We start from the raw sequence: 27,878 nt of genomic DNA, 5'->3' as shown, positions 1-27,878 counted from the left end.
ATTCTGAAGAGCATCCTAAAGGAATGTTCCTCAGAAGCTTGGACGAGTCATTACCTCTCTGAAAAATGAGAGAGCTTCTAAAGTCCCAATTAATAACATATTTATTAAATGTCACTGAACTAAGTGCTGAGGGAGATGGGATATTTTAAATTATATGGTGTTAAAGTTTGGGAAGAATCTTGCATGTAATCTACTAAAACCTGATTTAGGGATTTAGGAAGGCCCGGAGAAAGTATTTTCAAACCCAGATCCTCCATCTCCAAATCCTTGGCTTTGTTGTACTGTGAACCTAGGATTTAGGGGACTACGGCATAAACACATGGAATAGTAGTCACTTAACAGTATTTCATGATAAATGGGGAAGGAAGAAGGAAGGGAATAAGTATATATGATCAGGCACTGTGCTTAGCACATTTACAAATATTATCTCATTTAACCCTCACAGCAATCCTGCAAGGAAAGGACTGTTATTATCCTCATTTTACAGATGGGGAAACTGAGGCAAACAGGGTCACACAACTAGTGAGTCTCTGCAGCCAGATTTAAATTCAAATCTTGATGTTTCCAGGCCAAGAGGCCAGCAGCTGCCTCATGATAAATACCTTACTCAAGGGTTATATGAGGTCTGAGGTAGAGATTCACTCCAGTGGAGGAAGGTGGGGTGACAGGGAGGGAAAGGACATTGGCTCTGACATTCTAGGATTTCCTAACTTTAATTTAAAATAATGGGAAGTGGTGACTAAGGTAATTTGAGTATATGCTGGTAGAAAGAGACCTGTCTGCCTCGTAAAAAGATAGACTATTTGTAAAAGCAAGCATTTAGTGTACTCAGCCCTCCTAGGACCTTTTAAACCCATTCCTGGAAAACAAATGGCTCTGTCCTGGATCACGGGTTGCTTGGTTTACTGATGGCCCACTAAGTTTATGTGCTCCAACCCCAGGACATTTACTGCATCAGGAAGAGTCAGACCTGCTTCTCAACCCCTACCCTTTCCTACCATCCTGAGAAGACAACAGAGACATTGGCTGCACTGAAGCCTTCTTAAGCATTTAACCAGTTCTTTAAGTCTTGTTGATAAGGGCCAACTGGGCTGAGCAGTGCCTGGACTGCCAGGGCATGAGATTTTATCATCGTCTGTCATAATCTCTGGCATTCCGGGAAGCATTTAAACACAATACAGCTAAAAAGATAGGTAGGAAACTCAGTCACCGGATTCCAATTCCGTCTCTGGCCCTCAAGTGACATCTCGCCTACATATGAGTGTCTAATTACTGACTGGGACAGTAACACTAGTTCTCAAGAACCGGGGGTGGAGTGACAGAGGGAGCGATGGAGAGCCCATAATAACACCTAATTGTCAGGTGAAAGGAAAAGAAGCTATATGCTTATCTTGCTTTATTATTATTTTTTTTAGCACAATGCTTCTTTTATTATAAAGCAATTTCCACAATACTTTGCAATATTTTCAACATGTAAAAAAGTCAGATGCTAAATAGCAGTGGATTATTGTTATTTTATATAATTAGAAGCAGCACATTCACTATATGCTAATAAGTCACAATACACAGGAGATGGTCTATTCCTCCTGTCCAAGGTTGTGCTGTAGGTAGCCTGAGGGGAGCAAAGGTTGAATCAGGTAAAGTTTCTTTGCCTCACAAATAAATTTCTGGCAAAGAAAATGGGCATTGTTTAGTCTGGATGGGGAAGAGGGATAAGAGAGTCAGTGCTTGAGGATGGTGTTATAGCCTTGGTCTTGGTTTCCAGATCTGCTTTTCACCTTAGTTCTCTAAGTGACTAGTTCTCTGGCCTTAGTTTCCCCATCTGGAAAATGGGGCTGGGGAAATTTAATAATCTCAGAAGTTCTTACTAGTTCTGGCATTCTAGCATTCTAGACTATTCTAGATATTCTGACTCGAGTATCCTAGAAAAGAAGAAATTTTAGACTTAGAAGCAGAAGAGTTGGGCTTAAATCATGATTCTACTCCATGTTTGAGTGACCTTGGACATGAGGGAATCAATAGTAAAAAGACCTGCCTTGAGACAAGGGACTTGAAGCACTTTGCAAGCCTTAAAATGCTGGGGAGAAATACATCCATTATTTTTGCTTCTACTACTATATGATCTTTTTAGAACTTTTTCAGCTGTAAGTTCTATGATCTTATAAATGTCCCTAGGTAGTCATCCTGGTCCCTGTGTTTACCAGGGACAGAATAATAAATGAAGTTTTTATTCTCAAAAGAGTAGACTTTAAGGGGACAATTTCCCAATTTAACAGACTTTTAGACCTTGGAATACATTACCCAAAGAAATTGAATCTTTTCATTCCTGAATATGATAATGATGATGACAACAGTGACAATGGTGATGATGACAGTGGTGATGATCTTATACAGCGATTTAAAATTACAAAACACTTTTACTTGAATTATCTCAGGAATCTGCCTTAAGCAGTCCTAGAAAGAGTGCCATATTTATAATTGGAGCACTTGACTTTAAATATCAATACTATTATTTAATTATAGCCAGCAAGTATATAGCTCTTTGAGGTTTGCTATGTATTTTATAAATATTTTCTCATTTTATCTTCACAATTTCCTGAGCAGTAGATATCATAATTCTCATTTTACAGATGAGGAAACTGAGGCAGGGATCGTATGACATGCCCACAGTTATACAGCTAGGAAGTGTCTGCATCAAGATTTGAACTCGGGTCTTCTTGACTTGAAATTCAGAAGTTTCAGTCATGTCCAACTCTTCATGACTTCATTTGGGGTTTTCTTAGCAGAGATACTGGAGTGGTTGGCCATTTCATTCTCTAGCTCATTTTACAGGAAACTGAGGTCAACAAGATTAAGGGACTTGCCCAAGGTCACACTACTAGTAAGTGACTGAAACCAGATTTGAATTCAGGAAGATGAGTTTTCCTGCCTATAGGCCCAGCATTCTGTGCATTGTGGTGCTACTTTGCACAAATTTGGATAAATCATGTTAACATCTGATTTTCATCTCAATTGCCCCATGTACAAAAATAAGGAGGTCGGACTGGGGGACAGGTAGAACAGAAGTTGACTAGATGAATAGTGTCCAACTCAAATAGAAACAGATATCCCCAAGGCTGCATATTGACTCAGAAAACCACAAATTAACATTGTTTGTGTTGCATTATATTTTTATTTATTCTGTTGAATATTTCCCAGTTACCTTTTAACCTGGTTTGGGCCTCTTAGTTTGACATCTTATAGGATCTCTACAGTCTACAGGATCTCTAATGATCACTTCTCACACTAATGATCACTAATTCATACTAGAATCAGAGCTGGGAAAAGGTCTTTAGAGGTTAAGCAACTTGTTCAAAGTTCCATGGGTAGGAAATAGTGGAGCTGGTAGATGAAATGAGGTCTTCTAATTCTGGGCCCATCGCCCCTTTCCACTGTGCCATGCCAACTCCCACTGAAATTTAAACTATTTAATTTATAAAATTTTGCCCCCCTTTTTTCTCTTTATTTCTCACACAGGTCTGCTGCAAGGTTTCTCATTTATTCATAACTATTGAGACAATTGTCTAGGCAATGACATATTCAGGATCACACAACCTGGATTTCTCAGATGTGGCCCTTGAACTCAGGCTAAGAGTCACAATTGTAGTTGCTGATCTGCATTTGCAGAAGACATCCCTCACTCTAGTTTCCTACACCAATGAAATCACAAGTCCCCCAAAATAACTAACTCTGTTTTCAAAGCACTTTCTTTCACATGAGATCCTCTCCTGAGTAATTTGAAATGCATTATTTTCTATAGTTTACAAAGATACTTAATTAGTATTATTTTACTCATTTTATAGTCAAAGAGAATCAGACCCATTTTAGGGTTGAGTAGTCAGCTAAGATAACAAGACTAGGTGTCAAACATAGTTCTTCTAATAATTAGTACTATTTCCTTTCCATTAAATATCAGGGTGTTATGAGGCTCAAATGAGATAATGGATATAAAGCACTTTGAACCTCAAAGCACTATATAAATATCAGTTATTATTGTTTTATTACTTTATTTTTATAACTATTCTTATTAACCTGTATTCACCAGGCCTCTGATAAGATGATGATTTCATTACATGAATCTTCCTTTGCACTCCCACTGAACTCAAGGAATGTTTATAGAACAATACATAGATGTGCTGGTAAATGTTTAACAACCAGGATCTTCTGGAGCAAAAAAAAAAAAAAAAAAAAAGTAGCTATACACAATTTGAAGTTTAATCTGCCTTGTGAACACTTTTTAAGTCTAGACAGTCAACAGAAGCCCTGATTTGTAATGATTGCTAATTTCTGAGGCAAAATGCTCACAAAGAAAATTTAATAATTGAAAACCTGTTAGAGCTGACTCCAGCATGTCCCTTGACTTCATTCCTTTCTACTTTCTCTTTAAGCTGGAAGTATGATATCCTCCTTACCATGGGAACCCTCAGCCTAGAAGGAAAGACTAGTGAGGATTTCTTTTATTTAAAAAAGAGCTCTTTTCTTCACTGAGAAGTATTCTTTTTCATTCAGGCATTCTGAATGGCTTACTGTAGTCCTGGCTGAAAACAGATAAGAAAGTGAGAACCACTGTATCTAGATCCCGTTAGCAAGAAGCTGGAAGATGTACCAGGAATCAAAGGGCCCTGGATTTGAATCTTAGCTCTAACATTTTAAAATTCTATAACCAGTCTGTCAGTCAAGAAGGTATTTATTAAGAGTTTACTATGTACTAAGCACTGGAATAAAAAGAAAAGCTTTAAAAGTCCTTGCCCATGGGGGCAGCTAGTTGACACAGTATATAGAGCACTGCCCTGGAATCAGAAAGACCTGAATTCAAATCCAGATTCAGACACTTATTTACTGGCTATGTCATCTTGGCCAATTCACTTAATTTGGATTGCCTCCCTGGGGGAGGCAGCTCATATTCTAATGGTGGAAACAATATATAGACACATACAAGAAATAGAGAAATAAACAGGAAGATATAGATGTATGTATAGATATTTATTATATATCTCTATGCATACGTACCTATATAAATCTATATCTGTTTTTATAGAGACTCCATTGATCTACATATGATTATATAGAGATATATCTATATAAATATATGTAGAAAAATATGAACCCATAGATCTATACATGTGTGTATGCTCTTAGATATGTGTAAAGATATATCTATGTATATTTGTGTGTGTGTGTGTGTGTAATATAGATATCTGTCTAGGTTTATATGTCTATATAAATATGATAGACATTTAGACTATATAGTTACAAGATAGATCTATAGAGATATGAGAAATGGATAGAGATATGTTTATATAACTAGATACACATATGTACAGATAGATCAATGAAATAGATAATAGTAGATAGAAGGTAATTTCAGAAGGAAGATAAATTAGCATTAAGGGAGACCAAGAAAGGCTTCTTGAAGAAGTTTTGTCCTGAAGACCTTGAAGAAGCCAAAAAAGCCAGAAGATGGGGATGAACAGGTATAGGGGATAGCCAGTGAAAATTTACAGAGTTGAGAGATGGAGTATCTTGTGAGAAGAAAAACAAGGTCACTGTCACTGTATTTCAGAATTGGTGGATGGGAGTAAAGTATAAAAAGATGGAAAAGTAGAAAGGACCAGGATAGAAGGGCTTTAAAAGCCAAACAGATTTTCTATTTAATCTTGAAGGTAATAGGGAACCGTTGGAAGTTATTAGTGACTTCCTCTCTCCAAATTTTAATTATCCCAGTCTATAAAATGAAGAAGTTGGAATGTGTGATCTTGAAGGTCTCTCCCAGTTCTTTTATTCTGTAATTCTCTGGCTCAGTGGTGTCTGTGATTCTCTGGCTCAGTGGTGAAAGCCAGAGGTAGGAGACTCACTTTGATATAGTAGTTCCAATCAGTGAGAAACTTATTCAGATTGTTCCCCAACTAAGTACTACCTTCCCCAGTTTGGGTTGTTATATCTTTTTTTTAAGTTACTAACATCTTGAAATTTTGAGAATTAAAGCAGATTTTTATAATATTTCACAAAGTTCTTTAGCATTTGCTGTAGTTACTATGTTGAACCTTCCACATAATTTACAATGGTACTTCATCATGAAAAATGAAGAACTTTTTTTTTTAAAAAGACTCAGTTTTAACTAGAGAGAGCATATTATATTTTGCTTTTTCCAGGAAGCTAAAGGATTAGGTTTGAAAAGTGAGCTTATTAATTTTGAGGAGGGTAAGCACTTTTTTGGAACAACTTATTTGATTGGAATTTGGTATTGGGTTTCTGTTTGGTTTGGTTTCTTTTTTTACTCTTTTCTCTTTTCTTTTTCTTTTCTCTTTTTTTAAATTTTTGGTTGTCTTTTTTGTTGTTGTTGTTTCCTTCAGGCAAGCTGTCACTGGAAGAATTCATTAAAGGTGCCAAGAGTGATCCTTCCATTGTCCGGTTGTTACAGTGCGACCCAAGCAGCGCAAGTCAGTTCTAATTCCACCCATACTTGGACAGTTGCAAAAAGCCACTGGCTTGTCATTCCAGCTTTGCTTACAGAAATGGATGCCTTCTCAAACCATTCCTCTGCTGTTCTCGGATAAGGTTCCTTGGTCCGGTGGTTTCCCTCCATGCAGCAGCATGGCCAGCCACAGCTCCCCCGATCATCCACGCCAAGACCAAAGTCTTTTGGTCATCCAAAATTCTTTTCAGTGTTCCTTCTGTCATCCTGATTCCTTTTACAGAGCCCTGATATCACTTAGAGATATGTTTCATGTAGACAGCAAGAGGGGCTTAGGTCCTTGGGGTGAGCGACATCTCCTTTCACTTGGGAAATCTGTATGAATACATTCTAATAACCATGAGAAGAGCTGAGATAGGACTTTATAAAATAGAGCCAAGGTTAGCTAATTTATTTTGCTTTGAAAATGACTGTTTGAATAGTTGGGAGCTAAAAGCAGACAGAATGAACCCTTTCCTGTGCATGATTTTATTCTTTTTCTTTTTGTTGAGAAAAAATGGCTTGTACTTATCCGATGATGGTCTTCGCTTTCTTTTAATATATAAATTATATATATAAATATATATATATATATGGTGAAGTACAGTTTCATGATAAGGTCACCTACTTAATGCATCTGATACCTTTTCCAGCTTTTTCCTCCCTTAGTGGCCTGTGATTAACCTAATGCTGGTTGTTTTGTGGTATTTATGCATCTGCAACTTGCCGTCTTTCAAAAGAAATGCATGTTTAGCCATTAATGTGGCTATTCCACTGTCCACTATCTGAATGCACATATTTGTTCAAGGTTCATTTTTACTGTTGGTTGGTCCAGCGTGTCCTGCATTAAAATCATGAAATAAAAGGAATGATCTGAAGCTTGCATTTTTCCATCAAAGTTTCCCTCCGGGGGATGTGGCTTCTGTGGTCACCATCCCCTGAGGGGTAGTTACTCTACTTACCCTATTCTTTGTAAACATTGCCTCCTCCCCTTGTCCCTTGCACCGTCACTGTGTTGATCAATCTTATGCATTCCAGTGTTATTTAATATCTGCCTAATGCCAAGAGATATTAATTGAAATAAAACAATGACTTTTCTTGTCAGCTGTTTCTCTGTCCAATTTTAATCAGTATAGTAATTAAGGAGACAAGATGCTTAGCAGGGCCCAGGGCGAATATGAACAGGGATAGTGCAAGCATGAAAGCCCCCCCATCTGGTGCCTATTTGGCATCTGGAGGTGAGCCTGTACTCTTGCAGGCCACACCATTGGGGTCCTACCTCTGGTAAGTTCTGCTACTCTGGAAAGTGAGCTCAGGCCCAGTATGTCTGGTATTCAGAGATCAGTTTATTTGGTAAGTTTAGAAAGACTCATCACTAGACTGGTTACACAATGATATTTTTTCCAGCCAGACAGTTCTCAAACATAGAGAAGTTTACTCTGCATCTGTACTGAGAGTCGCAGGATTAAAAAGTTTCTAGATTCTTGAAGTATCCCAGTAAGATAGCATATCTTGGGGATTAGGGTACTCACCCCACATGCTACTTGAAGGACTTGGCTATCTATCATTGACCATATTCAGTGGAGAAAAAATAATCTTTTTACTAAATTATTTTGCTACCAAAAGTTCCGATAATGTACTTTGAAATTCACTGGAGTCCAGATAAATTGCCTGTTACATGAAATAATTAAAAAGTATGAATGTATAGATCCACTCAATATCATCCAAGAGGGGAAGATTGAAGAAAAATATATTCCCTAAATATAAGATCAGGAATGGCTATTTACATATAAATGGAATAAAACTACATCCACAGGTTCCTGATGAATTTTATGTAAAATGTATAGTTCAGTTAAGGTAAACAAAAAATGCTGCCAGAAAGCCTCTCCAGAGGCAGACCCCACTAACATACAGCTTCCTCTTGCCATTTATGGCCCAACGGGTTTCCAGAAACAGTGCTGATGTTCTATACATGCTCTGAGTAGCTCAAAGAAACTCCAGCTTGGCCAAATTCCTGAAGGTAAGTATCAGCTTCAGAGCAGCTGGGAAACAAATAAAGGAGTAATGGGATTTCTGAGTAAGAAAGGTTCTTAGAAGGCATCTAATTCAGCCTCTTCCTTAATACAAGAATTCCCTCTCACAACCTCCCAGACAAACCCTCTAACCTCAGGGCTTTTAACCTAGGGTCTGTGAATTTGTTTCTTAAATATTTATTTCAACATAATTTGTTTCCTTTAATCATGGATATTCCAATTTATGAATTTAAAAACTTTGGATAGAGAGTTCATAGGCTTCACCAGATTGCCAAACAGAGCCAGTGACACAAAAGAAGATAAGAATCCCTGATCTATTCTCTTCCTGAAGAATTTCAATAGTAAGAGGCCCACTCTCTACTCTATTGGGTTCAAATCCCAACTTTGAGACTCACCAGCTAGATGATCTTGAACAAATCACTTTCCTTTCCTCAGCCCAGTTTTTATCAGTCAAAAGACAAGGTTGAACTAATTATTTCCTACAATCTTTTCTAACTGTTAAACTATGAACTTTCATACCTAGGTCCTAGATTCCATAGTCAATAATCTTTGGGTTTCCTGATGTCAAAGAACTAAGATCTGTGAGAATCACTGTCTCTTCTTAGGACAAAACCCATTCTAGAAGAAAGAGGGAATGAAGAGAGAGGGCATCTGGAATCTGTAAACATTCTTCTAGGATTTTATGTTTTGATAGATTTCCCCAGATGGGAATGGGAGAGGGAGGGAACAAGGGGAATGCTTCTAGGACTGGGGCCCTTCACTTTCCCACCTTGTCCTTAATTACCCAGACTTTCAACTAACCCAAACTGGGATTCTGGGAAGTCTAGGGGTAGTATTTAATCCATGAATTTCTAGTCTCTTTGTTTTAATGATCTTAAAACACATGAAATTATTTCAATTTAAAAAACAAGGAAAGAACTACAAAACCTAAATTAGAGGATGGCAGTATTACAGGTGACAGCTAGAGAGAGCACCAGTTCTGAAATCAGCAAGACTCTTCCTGAGTTCAGACACTTACTATGTCACCCTAGACAAGTCACTTAACCCCATTTGCCTCAGTTTCCTCATCTGTCAAAAATCTGGGGGGAAAAATGGCAAACCACTCTAGTATCTTTCCCAGTAAAACTTCAAATGGGATCAAAAGAGTCAGACAAAATTGAAAACAACAAATCTCATTCCCAAGTACACATGAAATAATTAATGAGCTTATTTGGTCCTTAAAAAGAAAAGAAAAGAAAAGCTGACATTTCCCAAATAGTAAGATTTCACCTTCCAGATGGCCTATTGGCTCTGCCTGCATCATAATCCACACTTAAATATAATCTATCTTGAACTATCCCTGACTTAGTGTTTCCTTTTATTTTCTGCTTCTACCCCTCTTTGCCACCTTCCCTATTTCTCATCTGTCTATCTCCTTTTATTAGTAGGATCATAGGATACAGAATTGGGAAAAAAAAAAACCTTAGAGATCAACATTTCCAAACACCTGCATTTCACAGAGGAGAAATGAATAATCCAAGACCCACAGAAGGAACGGAATTTTGCGTATGGTCACATAAGTGGTAGGTAAGTAGCTGAAGTGGAATTTTCACCCAATTCCTTTGACTCCAACCTGGTCAAAGAACTAAAATCTGTGAGAATCATTGGCTTTCTTTAAAGCAAAAACCACTCTAGAATAAAGAAGGAATATTCCCAGATAGGAATAGGAACAAGGGAAATGATGCAAAAATACCCGGAGTCTGAAGTCTATCCTAAATACCTAACTTTCTACAACTCCAGTCCCTACCCTCCCCACCTTATCTCTGGTATCCAGACTTTGTAACTGCAACAAACTCACTTCTAGCTGCCATTTGCATTGCTCAAAGATACACAGTAGCAGAAGCCAAACTCAAACTCAAGACCTCAAACACCAAATCTAGTTCTTTCCACATCCTATAAAAAATTCTGTTTTAGAAAAACTAACCTATGGACTCTGCTCAGAATAAGGTTTTTTAAATAACTGAAAGACATGCTACATTTCAACTCAATGTTAGTGAAAATCAAGATGTGATTTTTTTTTCTCATTCAATTTCTATTTGTGGATCCCTACAGAGAGAAGAATCCTTGACTTAGGTGGTCAGAAGAGAAAGCAATCATGACAAGCTCAAGAGATGCTTCACAGAGAAAAGTTGGCCTTTGAGGATCAGGAGAGGAGGGCAGAAGTCATTTCAGGCAGGGGAAACAAGAGTTGAGCTAGTGTACCAAGGTAAAAATGTGTAAAATATTTTTCTAGAAATGGTGAGTAGGGTTATCACTGTCCTGTCCTCATTTTATAGATGAAAAAAACAGGCTCAGGGAAATCAAGTGTTTGTTGAGTGATTGCTTGATAATAGGCTATATTGTGGAGTATGGAAAGAGCACTCACCTTAGAGCCTGACCTAATAAATACCAGGGAGGAGTGGCCAGGAAGAGTGTTTGGATAGTTTAAGCCAAAAGGAATAGTCTTTAAAATTATAAGGCAATTGAATAGAATGTTCTTTCCAGGAAACTGGAAACCAAAAGAGAAATAGAAGGGCTTCAGTGGTCTTGCAACTCCCCTCTGTGGCCTTTAATAGGTGAACCTCATTCTATAAGGATGACCAAGGCTAAGGCACAGAAAGGTTTCTTTCTTCTTCCATCGTCATCCTTCTCTTCATGTGAGGGAGCAGAGCAAACCAAGCCAGGATGGATTCCTCTCTCCATCCCATTTCCAAACTTGTGTTCTGACCCTGAAGTGCCCTGAATGATCAGGGCAAGGGCAGCTGAGCAGACATTAATGGGATGTTTTCAACACCCATTGTTAATGATCTTCCCATCAATCAGCAGAAGGGTTCTGTTCAGTTTCCATTAGAAAACTTGTCTAAGAGGTTTTATTTGGGTGTTTTCCAGTAACATTATCCAGAGGGGAATGTTGCTGTCCCCCCCAGCTCCCTGTAAGGGTAGCTGCCATCTGGAAGCCAGGCAGCTCTGCCCCTGATCAAATGGCATGTGATGGGAGGTGTTTGATAAGTTCCCTTGTCCTGCTCATTTTCTATACCAAATCCACTTTAGATTGAGAAAAAACAAACTCTTTAATGAGGCTTGATGCTATAGATTTTTGCTGGGTAAGTTTTGTTGTTTATTTTAAAGAAAAAGGCAGAGCAAGTTCCCCAAATCTGAATTAATAATAGATCAGTAATAATAGCTTAACATTTATATAGTACTTTAAGGTTTCCTAATATCATATCATTTGATCCTTATAAAAATATATGGGAGGTAGGTACTATTTTTATCCCCACTTTACAGATGAAATGAGATAGAGGTCAAGTGATTTATGCAGTGTCACACATCTAGTACATGTCTGAGGCAGAATTGAACACAGGTGTTCCTGGTTTCAGATCCAGTGAGGGGTTTTAACTACTGTGCCCTAGGCTGCTTTAATATACATGTGTATAGCATTGTTCCATGTATCATCTCACTGGATCATCCCAATAGGTATTCTTTCAATTTTAGGGGCAGGGTGAAAAAGGGTATTTCTTGTCATTACAAAGACATCAATGAAGAACATGGGCTGTCCTGCACCTATTGCCACATGACCAACTCATTTTCCTATCCGATCATGTTTCTTTGCTGATATCCATTCCACTGATTTCCCTGTATCATTTCTGTATAATCGGCAACTGCTCAGAACCACACTGCACCTCCCCATTGTCCTATGAGCAATGATTCACTTCCCATCTGTAGAGACAGTGGTGTTCCATGATTCCCAGGTAAACATCACTGGGAGAATGTTGGTATTTATTGAAGGGAGAAGTTTGGGGTGATTAAAGTAATTTTGACAGTTTTCCAGAAGTGATCCGGTCTGTTCTCCTGTTCAGTTCTGGGCCCAATTCATTAACGATTTGTCAAGGCTAAGATAATACATCTTCAAAGCTATCTTGTTTCCAACACTAAGACAAAGCCTCTGATTGGTACGCCTCTCTTTTGGTCCAAATTTGTGATTTTATTAGTGTTGAAAAACTTTTGATGTAGAATGTAAACTCATTTATTAACTTAGAGAGTCAATGTTTTAAGGGTTGGATTTGAACTCAGACTTTCCTGACTCAGAAGGCAACTCTTATCTATCTACTATACCATTTTGCCTATTTAGTAGGATTTATGTAATCAAAGAATTCCAGAGTTCTGATCATCTAATCTAATTCCCTCTTCAACAGATTCAACTAGTGACTATCTAGCCTTTGCTTCAACACCTTCAATGAGGAAGACCTATCATGCCTTGAGGCAGTCCCCTTTTGTATAGCTGTAATTGTGAAGTTCTTCCCTATACAACCTTCTTCCTCTCAAAGAAACAGAAAAGATTCATTCTAAGTTTTTCTTCACACATCAAAAACCTTTTATACTATCCATTATTCTCTTTTGGAGAAAAATCTATGAAGAAGAGGAGACTTCCTTTTTTGCCAAAGCCAATCTTCCCTTACTCTTGAATCCATCCCTCTCCTATCTTCTCTGGGACCAAGCTATCTCAGTTATTCTTTCTCTTTCTTCTTCATTCCTTCTTTAAACATTGGCTCCTTCCTTACTGCCTATAAACATGATCGAAAAAAAAATTCTATTTTGGGGGAAGACAATTTTCTCTTTTCTTTTTTACCTCCCAATCTTGAGAGGTGAATTTAGAATTAAAAGTAGACAGGTCTTGTAAAAGGAGAGCCAAAGATCAGAAGGAAAGAAATTTTTTTTTTGGCTCAATTTTGATAGAAGGGAATTCCCCTTTATCCAGAGTTGAAAGATTTATTTACTGGATTCAAACTGCTTGGGAGCTGTTTAGTGTGCAAGCTTGTATAACCATAGCTCTTATGGATTGAATGGGGATCTCTAGGAAGCCTTTCTGTTCATCTTTTTGCCCCATCTCCCTGTTCCCCTCCTCTCCCCCACCCCACCCCTTCCCCCACACATACAAACTGAACAGGCAGTGAAGGATGGGCACATAATCATGTGCTCTCCTCTGCCCCCTGGTGCCTGATCCTGCACCTCCTCTGAGCAAGCTTTGTAGCTCATAAGCACCCCATATTTCTGCCTTATTTTAAGATGGCAGGGGACTTTCCTAACATACCATTTGCGTCTACTCTGTGGGATAGCTAAGGAAAGGATCATTATACTCATTTTATGCAGAGGAGAGACATTTTCAGGGAAGCAGAGAGACTTTCTGCAGCTCCTCGGTGTTCAGTAGTTTTCTAATCAGGATTCCAGTCTTTGTGATCCAAGGTCTTCCAGTAGGTAAATGCTAAAGCCAGGACTTGAAATCCAGCTCTTCTGACTTCAGTCCAATATTCCTTTACTGTATCTTTTCTACCTCTAACTTTAAGAGCCAAGCTTTCTCTCTGTTGTTAAAGGTAGATTACTGACCCTACCTATGCTAGGCTCATCCGAAGGGGGTACTTCACCTTGCCAAAGTCAACCCCTCCAATGCTTTCCATCCGAATCCCTTTCATACAAATTCCACTTTGATATTTTAAAGCCATTTGTGATCTGAGGTATCTTAAGTAGTGTAGTTGTGGATTACTGGACTTGGAGTCAAGGATCCGAGTTCAAATTCAGTCTCAGACACTTATTAGTCATGTAATAAGTCAGAGAACCCAATAAGTCAGAGAACCCTCAGAGACTATCTGGTCCAGCAACCTTTATGCTACTTACCCAAATCATGTAGTTATTAAGTGTCAGAGATGGTTTTTGAATCCTGATGCTGATTCCTGGAACCAGTTTATTGTTCAATTATGTCCAACTTTTCATCCCTCTCCCTTCCTCCCTTAAAAATTTTTTTGGCAAAGATACTGGAAGTGATTTGCCATTGATGAGGAATGTGAGACAAAACAGGAGTTAGGGGACTTGTCCAGGCTCACAGAGTTAAGTATCTGAGTTTGAACTCGGGTTCTCTTGACTAAGCTGGTGTTGCCCCTCCTAGAGTCAGTAGTCTTGTATTAAATACACAGTGCAGTAGTGGTAATAGGCATTCATAATAAACTCAAGCAGACCTTGAGGTGAGCAGTGTAGTGAAAATATCCCTGGATTTGGAGTCAAGGGAAGTGGATTTAAACCCCAGTTGTACTACTGACTATATGCTCTTGGGAAATTTTATCAGCCTTTCATTGATAAAATGAGATGTCCTCATCTGGAAAATTAGGAGGTAGTGTTATTAGTAATTTGGGGTAGCAGAAAAGTCATTGGAATCCTAGGTTTGAATCATGGTTCCAGCATTTATTAGTTTTACTTAATTGACAACCCATTTAAGCCCGATGAACATTTTTTCTTATCTGTAAAATCATGTTGGTAAATGTTTAACAACAGGCTCTCTGGGAAAATGTTTGCATGACACACTTAAGTTTAATTTGCATTATTAATGTTTTATCTACCACTTTCCTGGGTCTAGATAATGAACAAACAATAAATCGAGTCCTGACTTCGTGTTCTACAATGTAAATATACATTTACCCTTAAAATTTAACAATGGGCAAGAACTGCATAGCCCTTACTACCTGCCTCATATAGCTTTTAAGAAAAAATCTTACTATAGTTATAGGAACCCTTAATTTTTGTTTCTTTTAACTCTTAAAAATCCTATTATTTGTTATTTTCAGATTCCAGGAATCACAATATTATCCTGCCATCTAGTGATATTTTGTGGCAGTGCTGCCAATTTCATGAGCCCAACAAGCCCCAAAAAGCAGACTTGTGTCCTATTGCTGCACTTTATACTTTGCAAAGGGTCTTCCTCAATATGCCCCTTTGAAATGATTAACTAGAACCAAACCCCGCCTCTATCACTCTCTGTGTGACTTTGGACAAAGTACTTAAATTGACTCATTTCCTTATCTATAAATGAGAAATTTGAACAAGATAGTTGACCTCTGAAGTGCCTTCTAACTTTCTAAATCAAAGATCCTAGAATTCCGTGGACTGATATGAAATGCTTTATATAAGTGTTCTCCTTACATTAATGTACTTTTCTAAGCTGTACAAATCTTATTAGTCATTTAAATTTGCTCATCTAACAAATAAATGGAAATCCAGAAAAGTGATTTGCCCAATGTCACACAGCGATAGAGACAAGATTTAAATGCAGATCCTCTTCAACTGTTAGTAGCATGTTGTTTTACCATGAGGCCCAAAAATAGCAAACGAATGCAATAAGGTAAGAAATTATAATAAATTTACAATTTCCCATCCCAAGATTTTAATGCTGTGCTGGTAATAGTACCTATTTCCTTTGCAAACATAATATATGCATTATTTTTTTACAATCAACTATTCTATTGTTTGTTTTTTTCCCCCCAAATTAAGATCTCTCCCAGCTTGGCAAAGTATCCAGTGGATATTCAGTGAGTTCAAAGTTCAGTGAATTTCCATAGGCAGTGACTTTTTAAATTGTTCCTTTTCTCTCTGCCCCACCTTCCCCTTTGTCTTTCAAAATAATGTTAATATATTTCTTGGAGGGCAATTTTATCTTCAACTTTGTACATTGTGGCAAAATCAAAACCAAACCTAGATGTGTAAGTACTAATGTGAATTATAAGATCAGCTGTCCTATTCCTAGTATAAATCAAGACAAGTTAGCAACGAATGCCCTACTATAATGAATACCGTGTACTTTAGTATAAATATTGAATGACTTGATTCCTAGAATTGTATCAGTCAGTACTGGTTTGGATTTATGTATTTGGAGAAAAAGTTGTCTTTGCAGTGAGTACAAGGAGGACCTAATGATGATGAAACATTTGAATATCCACTATCTCATATGATCTTCCCAAGATACCTACAAAGATGAAGGCAACATGGACTTTAATCTCAGCTCAATGTGACCATGAATATATTACTTGCTTCTCAGAGCCTAGGTTCACAGTAAAACGGGAACTATATCCTCTGCCCTGCCTATCTCACACTGTTAAATGAAAAGCATCTTGTAAACTCTGAAGTGCTTTACAAATAAAAGCGAATATTCCTATAACAGATAATCTCATTGCTAACAAGTACCTTTTAGAAAGGGAATTTTGAGTGTATAACAAGGGGTTTTCTTCCACATGCACAAAACTATACTCCTAAGCCCAGGTGATTTTCAAAAGGAAATGACTGATAAGAAAACAAAATTGAAGATTGATTGGCCAACAAGACCATTTCCAATGACATAGCTTTCTGATAAATTTATAAATGCTACAACAGAAAGAACTGGAAAACGGAAATCTGGTCCAAATTCTGCCAGTGATATCATGTGATCTTTAGGGAAATCCTCAGATTTCTAACTTAAAATTTTCTTGGGCCTATATTATTAAATTGATTCCTTTTTTTAAAGGCAAATTTACATGACTAAGGCTAATAAAATCTGTAATGGAACTAGTTGGATCCTAAAGAGAGATAATCAAAAGAAACCTCAAGTGTTTTCTTTCCATACTCTGCATCCATATCAATTTCCTTTAACTTACTCCTTATAAAATAACATTAAAGATAGTGATTGCTAATGGATGGATTATGAGTTGGACACATTAGCTTACTGATGGTCTGGTCTGGCCAGAGCTTCTTATAGGTAACAAGTCAAAGCAACCTTCCTGTTGTTGCGATCTCATTCCCCTGCCATAGGGTCTGGTCTATTCAACAGAGTCCTTTTGAGTTCTTACTCCATTTGATGTTCATGAAAACCCATCCCTTGTTCTCATCTTTTGATTTATGACAATTCCCACGGCTTGTAAGTTGTCTGTAGTTGATTTTTAACTTCCTGATTTCAGGCCCAGTGCTCAATCTATCCACTGGATGATAAAGCAGACCATATCTCTCAGTTAACTTAGCTACCTGAATTAGCTTACTCACTCTGACCTAACCCAACCACACAAAGTTGTTTTCTGTCTGCCTCAATACTTGCCAGTATTATTTTTATGGAGGCAGAAGAATATTAAAACAATTTCAGCAATTCAATTTGCTTATTGCTCTAGATTCTTAGGGATAAAAGATTAAAAGGCTACCACCAGATTTGCCCAATACTTTTTCGGAAGATTTGTGCTTAGGAGCCAAAATGGTTGTGACTACCTAGGTTCTGAAAAACTCCTTGTGGGAATAGATTTTTCTTGGAGTAGGGCACCAAATGATGGCTGCACTAACTTTTGCTTACTCCCTTAAACATAGTCCAAAGACCAGGCCTTCAAAATCATTGTTAAAATTCTGCTCAATCACATCTGATCTGTTGGCGAGTGATAAAAAGCTTTCCTTCGTTAATATCCATCTAATTATTTGGCTAAGTGGCAACAAAGCTAAAGAGTGCCAAATTAAGAGTTTAGGACTTACTACAGGGAAAATGTTTAGGTTCTACTATGTGAAATACATAAGCTTTAAAGTACTACCTAAATTGTAGTTCACCATCAATATTAATTAAAAATATATTTTGCTAGTTTATCTTTTTTATAAGCCCAAGTTTGGATTTTGTTAACTGATTTAGAGATTAGTCCAGAATTAGTTTTCCTTCACTAAAAAATGAGAATAGGAAATAAGAAATAAGATGCAATGAAGGGTAAACACCTACAACACCAAAAAAATTATTGCTTTGAATTTATTGAGTTGTCACTACTGACATTTTACATTCCTAATTCAATTTGCAACTGTACCTCGTTTCCCAGTAGCAAAGACAGGGAGAATGGAGAGAAAGAAATGGAGTTTAAGGTCTAAGAAGGCAATGATGTAGTTATTATGCATTTTCTTTGACTGAAACAAAGTTGTCCCATTACCTCAATAAGTATGCAAGGACATTAAATAGACATTAGATAATAGTCAATTGGCTTTGGACAATGTTTTGACCTATAGTTACAATGACTTGTTGGTGGCAAAAAAGGCTAAAAGTTAAGTATCTCAGTTGATTATGTCTACTTTAACCTTCCACTTGATAGCTTTTCTCAATTTTGATAGCCTTCTTTCCTAGCCATAACTTACAAAAATGGCAGGACAGAATTGCACTCATCCTGACAAGTACAGGACCTTAAAATAGTAAATAGATATACCTTGGACCATTACAATGGGAGTTCAAATTTTATACACCTCTACTCCATATATATCTCCCAACAAGAATAAAATCCTCGGCTGAAACCTTCAATTGAAGAAACTGAATTCATTTTATGTATTCATGGTTACTTCTCTTAATGGGATTATATGCAAACCAGTTTTGAATGACCATAAGAATTTCCCAATACCTAATTATTTCAATATACTTTTATTTTAAAACAGGTCACAACACTAAGCTCAATCCCATTCTGCTATTATACAAGCTACAAATGCTTGCTTAGCAGCTGAGGGGCAATCTTTAGAAGCATTTTTGAAAAGTGAATAAAAATCCATATAAAACAAATATTCAAATAGTTTCCATAGGAACACAGATAAGTGTGACCCCATCTCTTACATCTTCCATATTGTTGCATTTGTGCCAATCCTATTTCTTAAAACATTTAAAAACTCTAGCAGGAATTAAGTTAATGGTCCCCCAAAATGCTCTAATTCAAGCTAAATTTGCAATTAATGGCTACAAACAGCTTCTATACATTAATACTAGCTGAAGTACAAGTTGTTGAGTGATGTTCCATTCCACTTTCCCAAGCGCAAGATAATGGCAAAGTGTTGATATCCTGATCCTCTACTTCTGCTGGAAAACCTTGGTTCTTGATTTGTTGCATACATTGCCTGAGAGATACAGAAGCAGAATATTAAGAAGCCATACTGTATATAAGTTTCATTTTTTTGTTGAGTCATTTCAGTTGCGTTTGACTCTTTGTGACTCCATTAAGTTTTCTTGGCAAAGATGAGTGGTTTGGCATTTCCTTCTCCAATTTATTTTACAAATGAAGAAATGGCAGCAAACAGGGTTAAGCCCAGAATGACATAGCTAATAAGTGCGAGACTGAATTTCAATGTTTCTTGGAACTATAGGCCCAGCACTCTATCCCACTTGTGCCACCTCGCCATCCTATTCTGACAATATGGCCTCCTATATTTCCCTCCTTCCCCCCTCTCCCCCCCCCTCACTGTATTGTGGCAAATACAGTTGCAATATAAATTTCTTAATGCAGCCATTTCTTTAATACCAGGATCTTTCCAAGAACACAAATCCTGAAAGGTGTCTATTTACCCCATTTCATATATATTGTCATTTATACTATTATGTAGTAAAATCAACCTTAAAACTAACCATGCTGGTCCAGACATCACATAATAGATAGTGGGTCTCTGGAATCCATTAAAAGTGGAAGCAGCAGCAACAGTGTAAGCACCCATGTTTTCAAACAGCATCCAATCTCCTACATGCATTTCTGGTAAATCACAGCGTTCAACAATTCGATCAAGGCCATCACATGTTGGTCCCCATATGCTAGAAGAATAATACTTCTCATCTGGTTTAGGTCTCTGGAAAAAAAAAACCGAAACATGAACATAATAAGCTATATACCACCTCCTCACCCAGACCCTTTACTAGTCCTATTTCTTAGAGGGATTTTTTTTTTTTTACCTTTTGTAGAATAGGTTTAACATGTGCATGATCAAACAGGATGCAATTAAATGATCCATATACTCCATCATTTACATAGTACATAAAGGTTTGGTCATTTGCCTCATCTTCATCTACAAAAGGGAAAAGGAGGAAATCCTACTGAGTTTTTTGTATTAGTCAAATAAGTTTATTTACTTCAGTACTATAGACTGTTACATACCATCAGAACCTGTCTGTTCCTTTAATACAAGTTTTTTGGCAATGATATTAACTGCAAGTGTGAAAGCTGATGCAACATAGTATCTGCCTGGTTCAGCTATGATTCTCACTCCAGAGTCAGAAGGAAAATACTTGTCCAATGCTGGATTGATTACACTTGAGATCTAAGTGAGAGAATAAATCATGAATTATTTACAGGAAAATCAGGAGACAGCATTTATTGCTGACTAATTGTCCATGGCATAGGGGTCACTACCATTTAACATGAATTCTAAATTCCAAAACACAAAACAGTAGAGCTATATTCTTATTCCCAGACACTCTTATACTCCACACACAAAAAAAGGTGTTTTTATGTTTGTGAACAAGTTCCAAGTTCCAAAAACTAATCAGGGGAGCCAGGTGGTGCAGTGGATAGAGCACCAGCCCTGAAGTTCAAATCAGGCCTGAGACACTTAATACTTCCTAGCTGTGTGACCCTGGGCAAGTCAATTAACCCCAAATGCCTCAGGGTAAAAACAAACAAATAAAAAAAACCCACTAATCATTTGTGAACCTGTCTTAATTGTAAAGCCTGTTTTCTATCTATGAACTAATGCTGTTTGTTTTTCCCAACTTTCCTTAAATGAGATAATACCTATTTCCATAATTCAAAAAAATCTTCAAAAAACCCACTAATTATATATATTATATAGAAAGCACTAGAAATGTTTTGGATATAAGCCTTCATAAATCAAGTCATGCATATTAAAACCGAAGTTAGAGAAATAAAGTAAAAATACAGCTCTGCAAAATTTTAATTTAAAGGTCAATTAAGAGTAAATCATGGCAGGGTTGAAACTTGAAAATTATTTCCTAGTAATCCTGCATAGTTTTTTAAAAGTATTTAAGAATTAAATACCTCTTCAAACTTAAGCTTTACATCTTCAGAACCAGGAAAGCCACCACCAATATCAAGAAGATACATGTTGAAACCAAATTCCACCTATGGTCAAAGAAATTAAGCAAACTGTCACAACATAGCTCATGATTGTCCCAGACATCCTCATAATCCACAAAAACTTGTTACATGTTTGTGAAACATTTTAAAAAGCTCCAAGTTTTCACAGTAATCAAAACTAAATAAGCTAGGGCAAGTAGCACTGTTATTTTGACAATTGTAGTAATTTTACTGCTGACTAGCAATGGTGGTTTTTTTATACCCCTGTAAAATCCTATTACTTATTACTTACCCCCATATCAAAGACACACCGGGCATCAGAAACTGCTTGGACAAAGGTTTCTGGATCAGTGCAACCACTTCCCACGTGGAAACTAAGGAAAGAATATTATTCACTTATTTCTGACCAAAAAAAAAAAAAAAAAGAGAGAGAGAGAGAGAGAGAGAGAGAGAAGGAAATTTAACACCTTCCCATAAAATTCCAAAATAAATGAGCTTACCTAACTCCAATAATATCAATATTCAGTTCCTTTGCTCGCTCAAGAAGTAGCCTACTAGTTTTGAGAGTGGCACCAAATTTAACACTTAGCCGACAGACAGCTTTGGAGTCATCAGTGGCAATCCTCAAAACAAGCCTAGTGGATCAAGTAAAATTCAGTCAAATTTCACCAACACTATTAGGTTTCAAGTGAAAATTTTTTTTTTACTTTTAGCATTTTTGAAATCCCACCTTGCCACATTTATATTTAAGTAATAAGATGGTTTACCCTATAATGGGAATGTTAAGATCGATGTGATTATTTTCAACCCAGATACTAAAGTATATCTACAGAAATGTAAACTATGTAGTGAATAGAAGACTTGGAATTATCCAATCCTAAAATACTGAATATTGTTAAATACTTACTTTGCCTTTGGATGAGCTCTGGCAACTTTCATTAGCTCTACTTCACTATCAAAAGTCATCATTTGTACTCCATTGTTGGCAGCATACTTAATTTGTGACACTTGTTTGCATGGATTTGCATAAATTATCCTCTCTGGAGGCACCCCAAGACTCTGTACTAATTGTATTTCAGTCTGGGGAGGGGAGAAGAAGCAATTTATTATGAAAATGGAATGAACAAAACCCAGAATATACCAGAGAGTACTTAAGCCATAGGATTTTTTAAGATTCAGTTTTCTATACTTAAATAGAGATTTGAGCAATTTACTCATATACAAATAAAACTTACCTTGCTAGCACAATCAAATCCTGCTCCTATAGTAGCAAGTGTCTTCACTATAGCCCTGCTGTCATTACATTTAACAGCATAAAAAGGAGTTACTCGAGGAAGAGCTTTGTACCATCTCAAATGTTTTTTTAGGACATCACCAAGGTCAGCAACATAGAAGGCATCTTTATCATCCTGAAATAAGTTAGTATGGAGATTATAAGGTTATCCTTTCTTCAAGTCATTATTCTTTATATCTATTTTACCCTATTTAATGACCCTAGACAGGAAAAAGTGACTATGACTTAAAGAAACATTTATTAATGTTCTTTAGGAATATAAACTTTGGCTTTTTTCTACGTACTTAAATATATGCTTAGCTTAATACTTACAGAAGAAGAAACTTCATTAATTTTCTGGTCCAGAATATCCTTTGCAGTAAAGCCTTCATCGAGGAAATTGAAGTTAAATTCATCATTGCTAAAGTTGTTCATGGTTTCTTGGTGTTCCTTTAAAGTGCAACAAGCTATAGTAGGAAAAGCAAAAATTTATCCAAGTCTGAATATCAAAGATCCAAAAGCTTTAAAAATTCAATTTGAAACAACATTATATAAAAGGATCAGGGATACTTCAAAAAAAAAAAAAAAAAGAGGATCTATTATAAATGATAAAATAGTCAAGCATTTATAATACTTTAAAGAGATTTGTGAGAAACATTGTCTCATTTGTTCCTAGTAACAGCCCTGGAGAGATAGATGCTATTTCATTTTAAAAATTAAGAAACTGAGGTTCAGAGAAGTTAGGTGAGTCAAATTAGTAATATGGCAAAATCTGAATTCAGCTCTTCCTGGTGAATTTTCCAAATCCAATCAATACTGTAATAGGTAAATAAATACAAAGCAATGTCCAGGCAGAAGAGTACATATCAGTTATTTAAAGACAGTATCACAGCTAAGACTTAAAAGCATGAATTTTAACCTCCTCAAGGGGTTGAGGAGGACAGGAGAAAACAAAGCTACAGGCAAATAAAGACCCAGAAATGGCAAGTTTAAAATTCTTAAATCTGTTTAATTACTCACACGGAAAACTAAAAGATGGAATTTAAAGACAAACTATTTTCAGCTTTACACCGAAGGTGGTTCTCCAGGAGGATAAAAGTCCTGTTAAATACAAGGCTACAAATGTCCCTTCGGTACAGCCGTTGCACTGGACGTTCTCTGTGAAAGACATACAAAATGTACAATTCAAAAGATCATATATATCCTTCATGATAAATTAGTTTTCAGAGGCTCAATAATTTTATGATTTTAATTTGATAAAAAGCTTTTGATGTTAAATTATTTTAAGGGAAACCATTATTTAGTGAAACGCTAAAGTGAGGTAGAGAAAAGTTTAAGAACTTTGTCCAAAGTCACACACAGGTAGTTTTTAGCCAAGTTTCAAATGAAAAAGTCGTACTTCCTCAGTTGTTTTTTTTTTTTTTTTAAATGATATATGTATGGTTCTTCAAAACACATTTAGGGATAGACAAAATTCAATTTCAGATTACGAAAACTTTTTTATAAAGCTTTTATGCAAAATGCTTTTTTGATGAGTGAAATTTTGATGCACACCAAATTGCCCTTTTCTAACACCCAATTCACCCTTTAGAAATGTTTCAGCCAATCACCAAAAACAAAATGAAATTTATAGCTTAAGTTCTGAAAAGTAGTCATTTTTATCGAAATGCCTAAAATATCTAACCCTAATTGTAACATGTAGCACAATTTTAAGATTAAGTTTAATATGCAATTTTGAACCAAACTAATTTTGAGAATTGTTTCAATACTGTTTCTCCTTGGGGTTTTTTGGTGTTTTTGCAAATATTTGCAATATAACTATTATTTTTATTTTAACTATTATATTTGCAATATAACAAAGTAACCTTTATTCTTTAATAGCTGATCATAAGTTGTTATCTAAACATACCATTATCTTTACCTTCTTCAAAAATCTTTCTACAAAACTTATTCTTGGGATTCTATCACCGGAATATATGAAAGATTTTTCAATGTTTGTAGGAAAAAACTTTGTTGCTAATTCTAATCTTTACAAACAAAAATAAAACAGAGCAATTAGGGTATAATTTGCTAGACTCGTTTGTTCTTTGGGGCTTCACTTCACAAAAGTGGCTAATGAGTAAATGAAAAATAGATCTCGAGTATTTGAAATCAGCATTTTAAAATACAATCTTAAATTTTCTTCCAGCCTTGACAAAACTTGTTCATTTTTGCCTATATGAAAACAGTTAATCAATGCACAAAAACAAGGTTTTAAACAGTTAAGATTGTTTTTTTCCCTGTAAACTTTAAGGTAAACAAATTCAGGTTGAAATGGTCTAGTCCTTCAGCCTTTGTACATATGTCTGTGATAAAAGATATGTAAGATTTAATTAATAGCTGAAGTGCTCTTCTTCCTTATTTCCCATCTACCAAAAAGATACCATGCAAATGCAAAAACTCATTATTAGTTATAATGGCAAGAGTTATAAAAAGAGCTGGCTGGTTTAAATATTAACCAGCTCCTCCCCACTTGAGAGGTTCCTTCACTTTAAATAAATTCCCCATATCAATGAACTCACAGGTATGTGTCTACTTAACCCCTTGATCAATTTCTGAACTATATTTAATATGCATTTTGAGATTAGCAGACCCAAAGTCTCACAACCAAATTTTACTTGAAATTTAATATCTTTTGTGGTTAGTGTCCCTGAAAATTGCATTTCGTTTAAACAGTTGGAGGCACGGAGGGAAAGGTTTTTTTTTTTTTTTTTTAGTACAATTATATCTGACTTTAAACACAGCTGTCAACTTTGAATTTTGGTCGTTAGAGTCCGGTACCAGCACTAGTTTTGCTAGCCAAGATACATATATCTAGCTTTAAGGTCTTCCTGGGTTTAAAATTCCATAGTCATTAAGGTCTAAAGTATTCATGTCTACTTCTAAATCTTTATAGAATTACCATTCACGAACTAAGAAAACTTTAGCCAACACCAACTAAGGGAGTTGCTATTTCTCAGGTCATTTTAGCTCAATGTTTTTATCAAAACTATTACAAGGCCATTTCAGCATGATGAACTAGTAAAGACAGGAACAACTCTAACAAGTTTCTGTATCAGGTAAATACTCATGCAACCACTTCATACACACCCTCCTCCCCCAGCAAGAAAAAAGATGTCTCTCAAGGCTATAATCGAAAAAAGGGCCACCTGTCGGTAAGACTGGCTGGAAAACACAGGAAATAATTTACTATTATCACAGCTTATACTTATTACAATATGGCTTACAAGCACTTCCTCACAACTACCACATAAATCCGTCTATCAGATGAGTACTAAAACCGATCAGAAGATTTAGTAGGATCTCTAACACTAAAATAAGTCTGAAGTTGGAATAACTTAGCTTTCTACAAGAAAAAATTAAAATGGCTTTGGTCATTTTAAGGTCACAAAACCTCGTCAAAAGAGTTCGTAGAAACTTAATGCTAAAGTAAGGAACCTTAAGTTAAGGACCCTCCCTTCCCCACAGTCTTTGCAAATCAGGTCAAATGGACCTGTGGATTGATTTTTGCTTTCAGTAACACGGAGCTGGGAGAGCGTGACGTGACGACCCCGAGTGGAAGGTCAGTGAGTACAGGGGCCGAATTCGCTCTACAGGACTAGTTCCTGAGCAGCGCACCACAGACGAATTCAAAAGGGTGAATTTGGAGCGTTTGTTTCCTATCGCCACCCCCCCTTCAACGTCCCTAGAACTGAAGGTAAAAGAAGAAGTGAAAGGACAGCTGCAGCTCTTTCACCCTCCCGCCTCTCCAGCAACCCGCATGGGGCCTGGCGTAGTGAAAGGAAGCGCCTCCGGGAAGAACCATCAAACCCCAAAAGCGTCCGTTACCTGCCGCACAGCTGGGCCCGGACAGGGTCCGGGGGGGATCACCAGATGCTCAACTCCAATCCGTCCGTGGGGAGTGGGTCGGATCTCCAGCCTCACTCTAGCTAGCGACTCCCCCCACATCGATAGCAGGGTGGTCTCAACCACCGCTTCCTCCTCTCCTCCCCGCCCCCCCCCCCCGTCCCCGGCAGCATCCGAGGTGGTCTCGCCCACCCGCCTGTCGGGAGGATAGTGTAGGGGGTCCTCGCCTCGCCTTGCTCACCAGCTAATCTCCCAGGGCTTAGAGTCGCCACGTCCCTCCCCGACCAGAGAACGGAACCGGCTCCACAGAGACACGTGGCCGCTCAGACCCGTCACAGGCCGCCAGTAGGTTGCTGTCCCAGGGACGGAGAGCGGCGCTTCCCCACCCCCAATCCCTCACCTTAAAGGGCATGGACGGAGTGGGCAGACCCCATGGAGATGCTCAAGATGAACGGAGTTCGACGGCTACGACGCCTTCCCCCCAACCTCCGCCCCCGTTCAGCCGCCTTCTGCCCAGCTGGAGGAGCCGCGCCGAGCCGCCGGCCCGAGGTGGCACAAGAGCTGGTGGCAGAGGAGCTACCGGCGGCGGAGGCTGAAGGGGTCTGACAAAGCCCGACGGCGCCGCGGCACTGCTACTTATAGCGCTGGCGGCGTCGTCATGGAGACGCTCCAGCTCAAACCAGCCCCGATCGGTTCCGTCCGGGAGGAGGCGGAGGCAGAAGCTGCACCCAATAGGAGAACGAGGTGGGAAAAAGAGGCGGGAGGCGGGCGGTTAAACGTCAACGTATTTGAATATTGCCCTGAGTACGCACGCCCCGGCCGCCCGCGCGCCAGGCTCGCGCCATCCTCCGCCTTCCTCTCTACGCCCCCCTCCACCCCACCTCTCCCCAGTTTCACGCCCCAGCTTAAGCGGTGCAAGCCCTCCGGCAGGCTCACGGACTCCCCCTTCTTGGGCGGGCGGGAGCGCGCGCAAACACTTAAACACACCCCCTCGCGCGCCCTTGGGTTTCCTTGAGCGCGCTTCTGCACACAGAGCTGTTTCTTAAGGTTTGCGTGCTTTTATGGACTCAAGCACTAGCATGAATTCTTGTACCTTTCGAGTGGGCTCCACATAGTCCTTTTTGAAAACTAGTCTTAAATAACTGCACGTTATACCCTGAGCATTTTTCTATCTTTCCTTAATGCACTAGCAAAACACAATTTGTTTTTATTCGAAATCAGTTGTTAGTGATGTTAACCATAATGGGGAAAGGAGGAACTTTCTTTACAATCCGTATCTTTCTTAGGACCTCCCAGCAACCTAGATAAAAGTCCTCATGTGTACTTAAATCCTTCGCACAGATTTAGGGAACGTACACATCCCCAAGGACAAACTTAATCCGGGTTTCCTTTTTTAACTGGATCCCTTAGGTAAAAATTGCCGAAAACTATATGTGAAAGTATTGTTGCAGTAAATTAGTGAAAAGATTAGGGTTTTAAGTGTATTTTTGATCCTCAAGATCCCTTTCCTCCTGAAGCCTCAGTTTTCT

At 37.8% G+C, this 27,878-nt stretch overlaps 2 protein-coding genes across 3 annotated transcripts in view; one reads left to right on the top strand and one right to left on the bottom strand.

Annotated features, from left to right (window-relative positions):
• HPCAL1 (hippocalcin like 1) overlaps positions 1 to 7,597 on the top strand; it is a 185,351-nt gene extending 177,754 nt beyond the window's left edge. For both annotated transcript variants that reach the window (XM_051976198.1, XM_051976197.1), the window contains one exon: positions 6,393 to 7,597. In XM_051976198.1, coding sequence (XP_051832158.1) covers positions 6,393 to 6,490 — 98 coding nt within the window. In that variant the 3' untranslated portion in view covers positions 6,491 to 7,597. The remainder of the gene's footprint in view (positions 1 to 6,392) is intronic.
• Positions 7,598 to 18,095: 10,498 nt separating this feature from the next.
• On the bottom strand, positions 18,096 to 26,931 carry ODC1 (ornithine decarboxylase 1). The gene is made up of 12 exons (XM_051976193.1): positions 26,750 to 26,931; positions 23,485 to 23,622; positions 22,798 to 22,931; positions 22,427 to 22,600; positions 22,099 to 22,271; positions 21,692 to 21,826; positions 21,484 to 21,565; positions 21,153 to 21,236; positions 20,253 to 20,415; positions 20,051 to 20,163; positions 19,733 to 19,947; positions 18,096 to 19,227 (listed from the first exon to the last, which is right to left on the bottom strand). Exons 3-12 carry the CDS (start codon positions 22,897 to 22,899, stop codon positions 19,083 to 19,085), a joined length of 1,386 nt encoding a protein of 461 aa, XP_051832153.1. The 5' UTR covers positions 22,900 to 22,931; positions 23,485 to 23,622; positions 26,750 to 26,931; the 3' UTR covers positions 18,096 to 19,082.
• Positions 26,932 to 27,878: the final 947 nt, after the last annotated feature.

Source organism: Antechinus flavipes, chromosome 2, assembly GCF_016432865.1.
Source record: "Antechinus flavipes isolate AdamAnt ecotype Samford, QLD, Australia chromosome 2, AdamAnt_v2, whole genome shotgun sequence".
Classification (NCBI taxonomy): Eukaryota; Metazoa; Chordata; class Mammalia; order Dasyuromorphia; family Dasyuridae; genus Antechinus; species Antechinus flavipes.
Note: the sequence above shows the minus strand (reverse complement) of the source record. Positions and strands in the feature narration are given on the sequence as shown.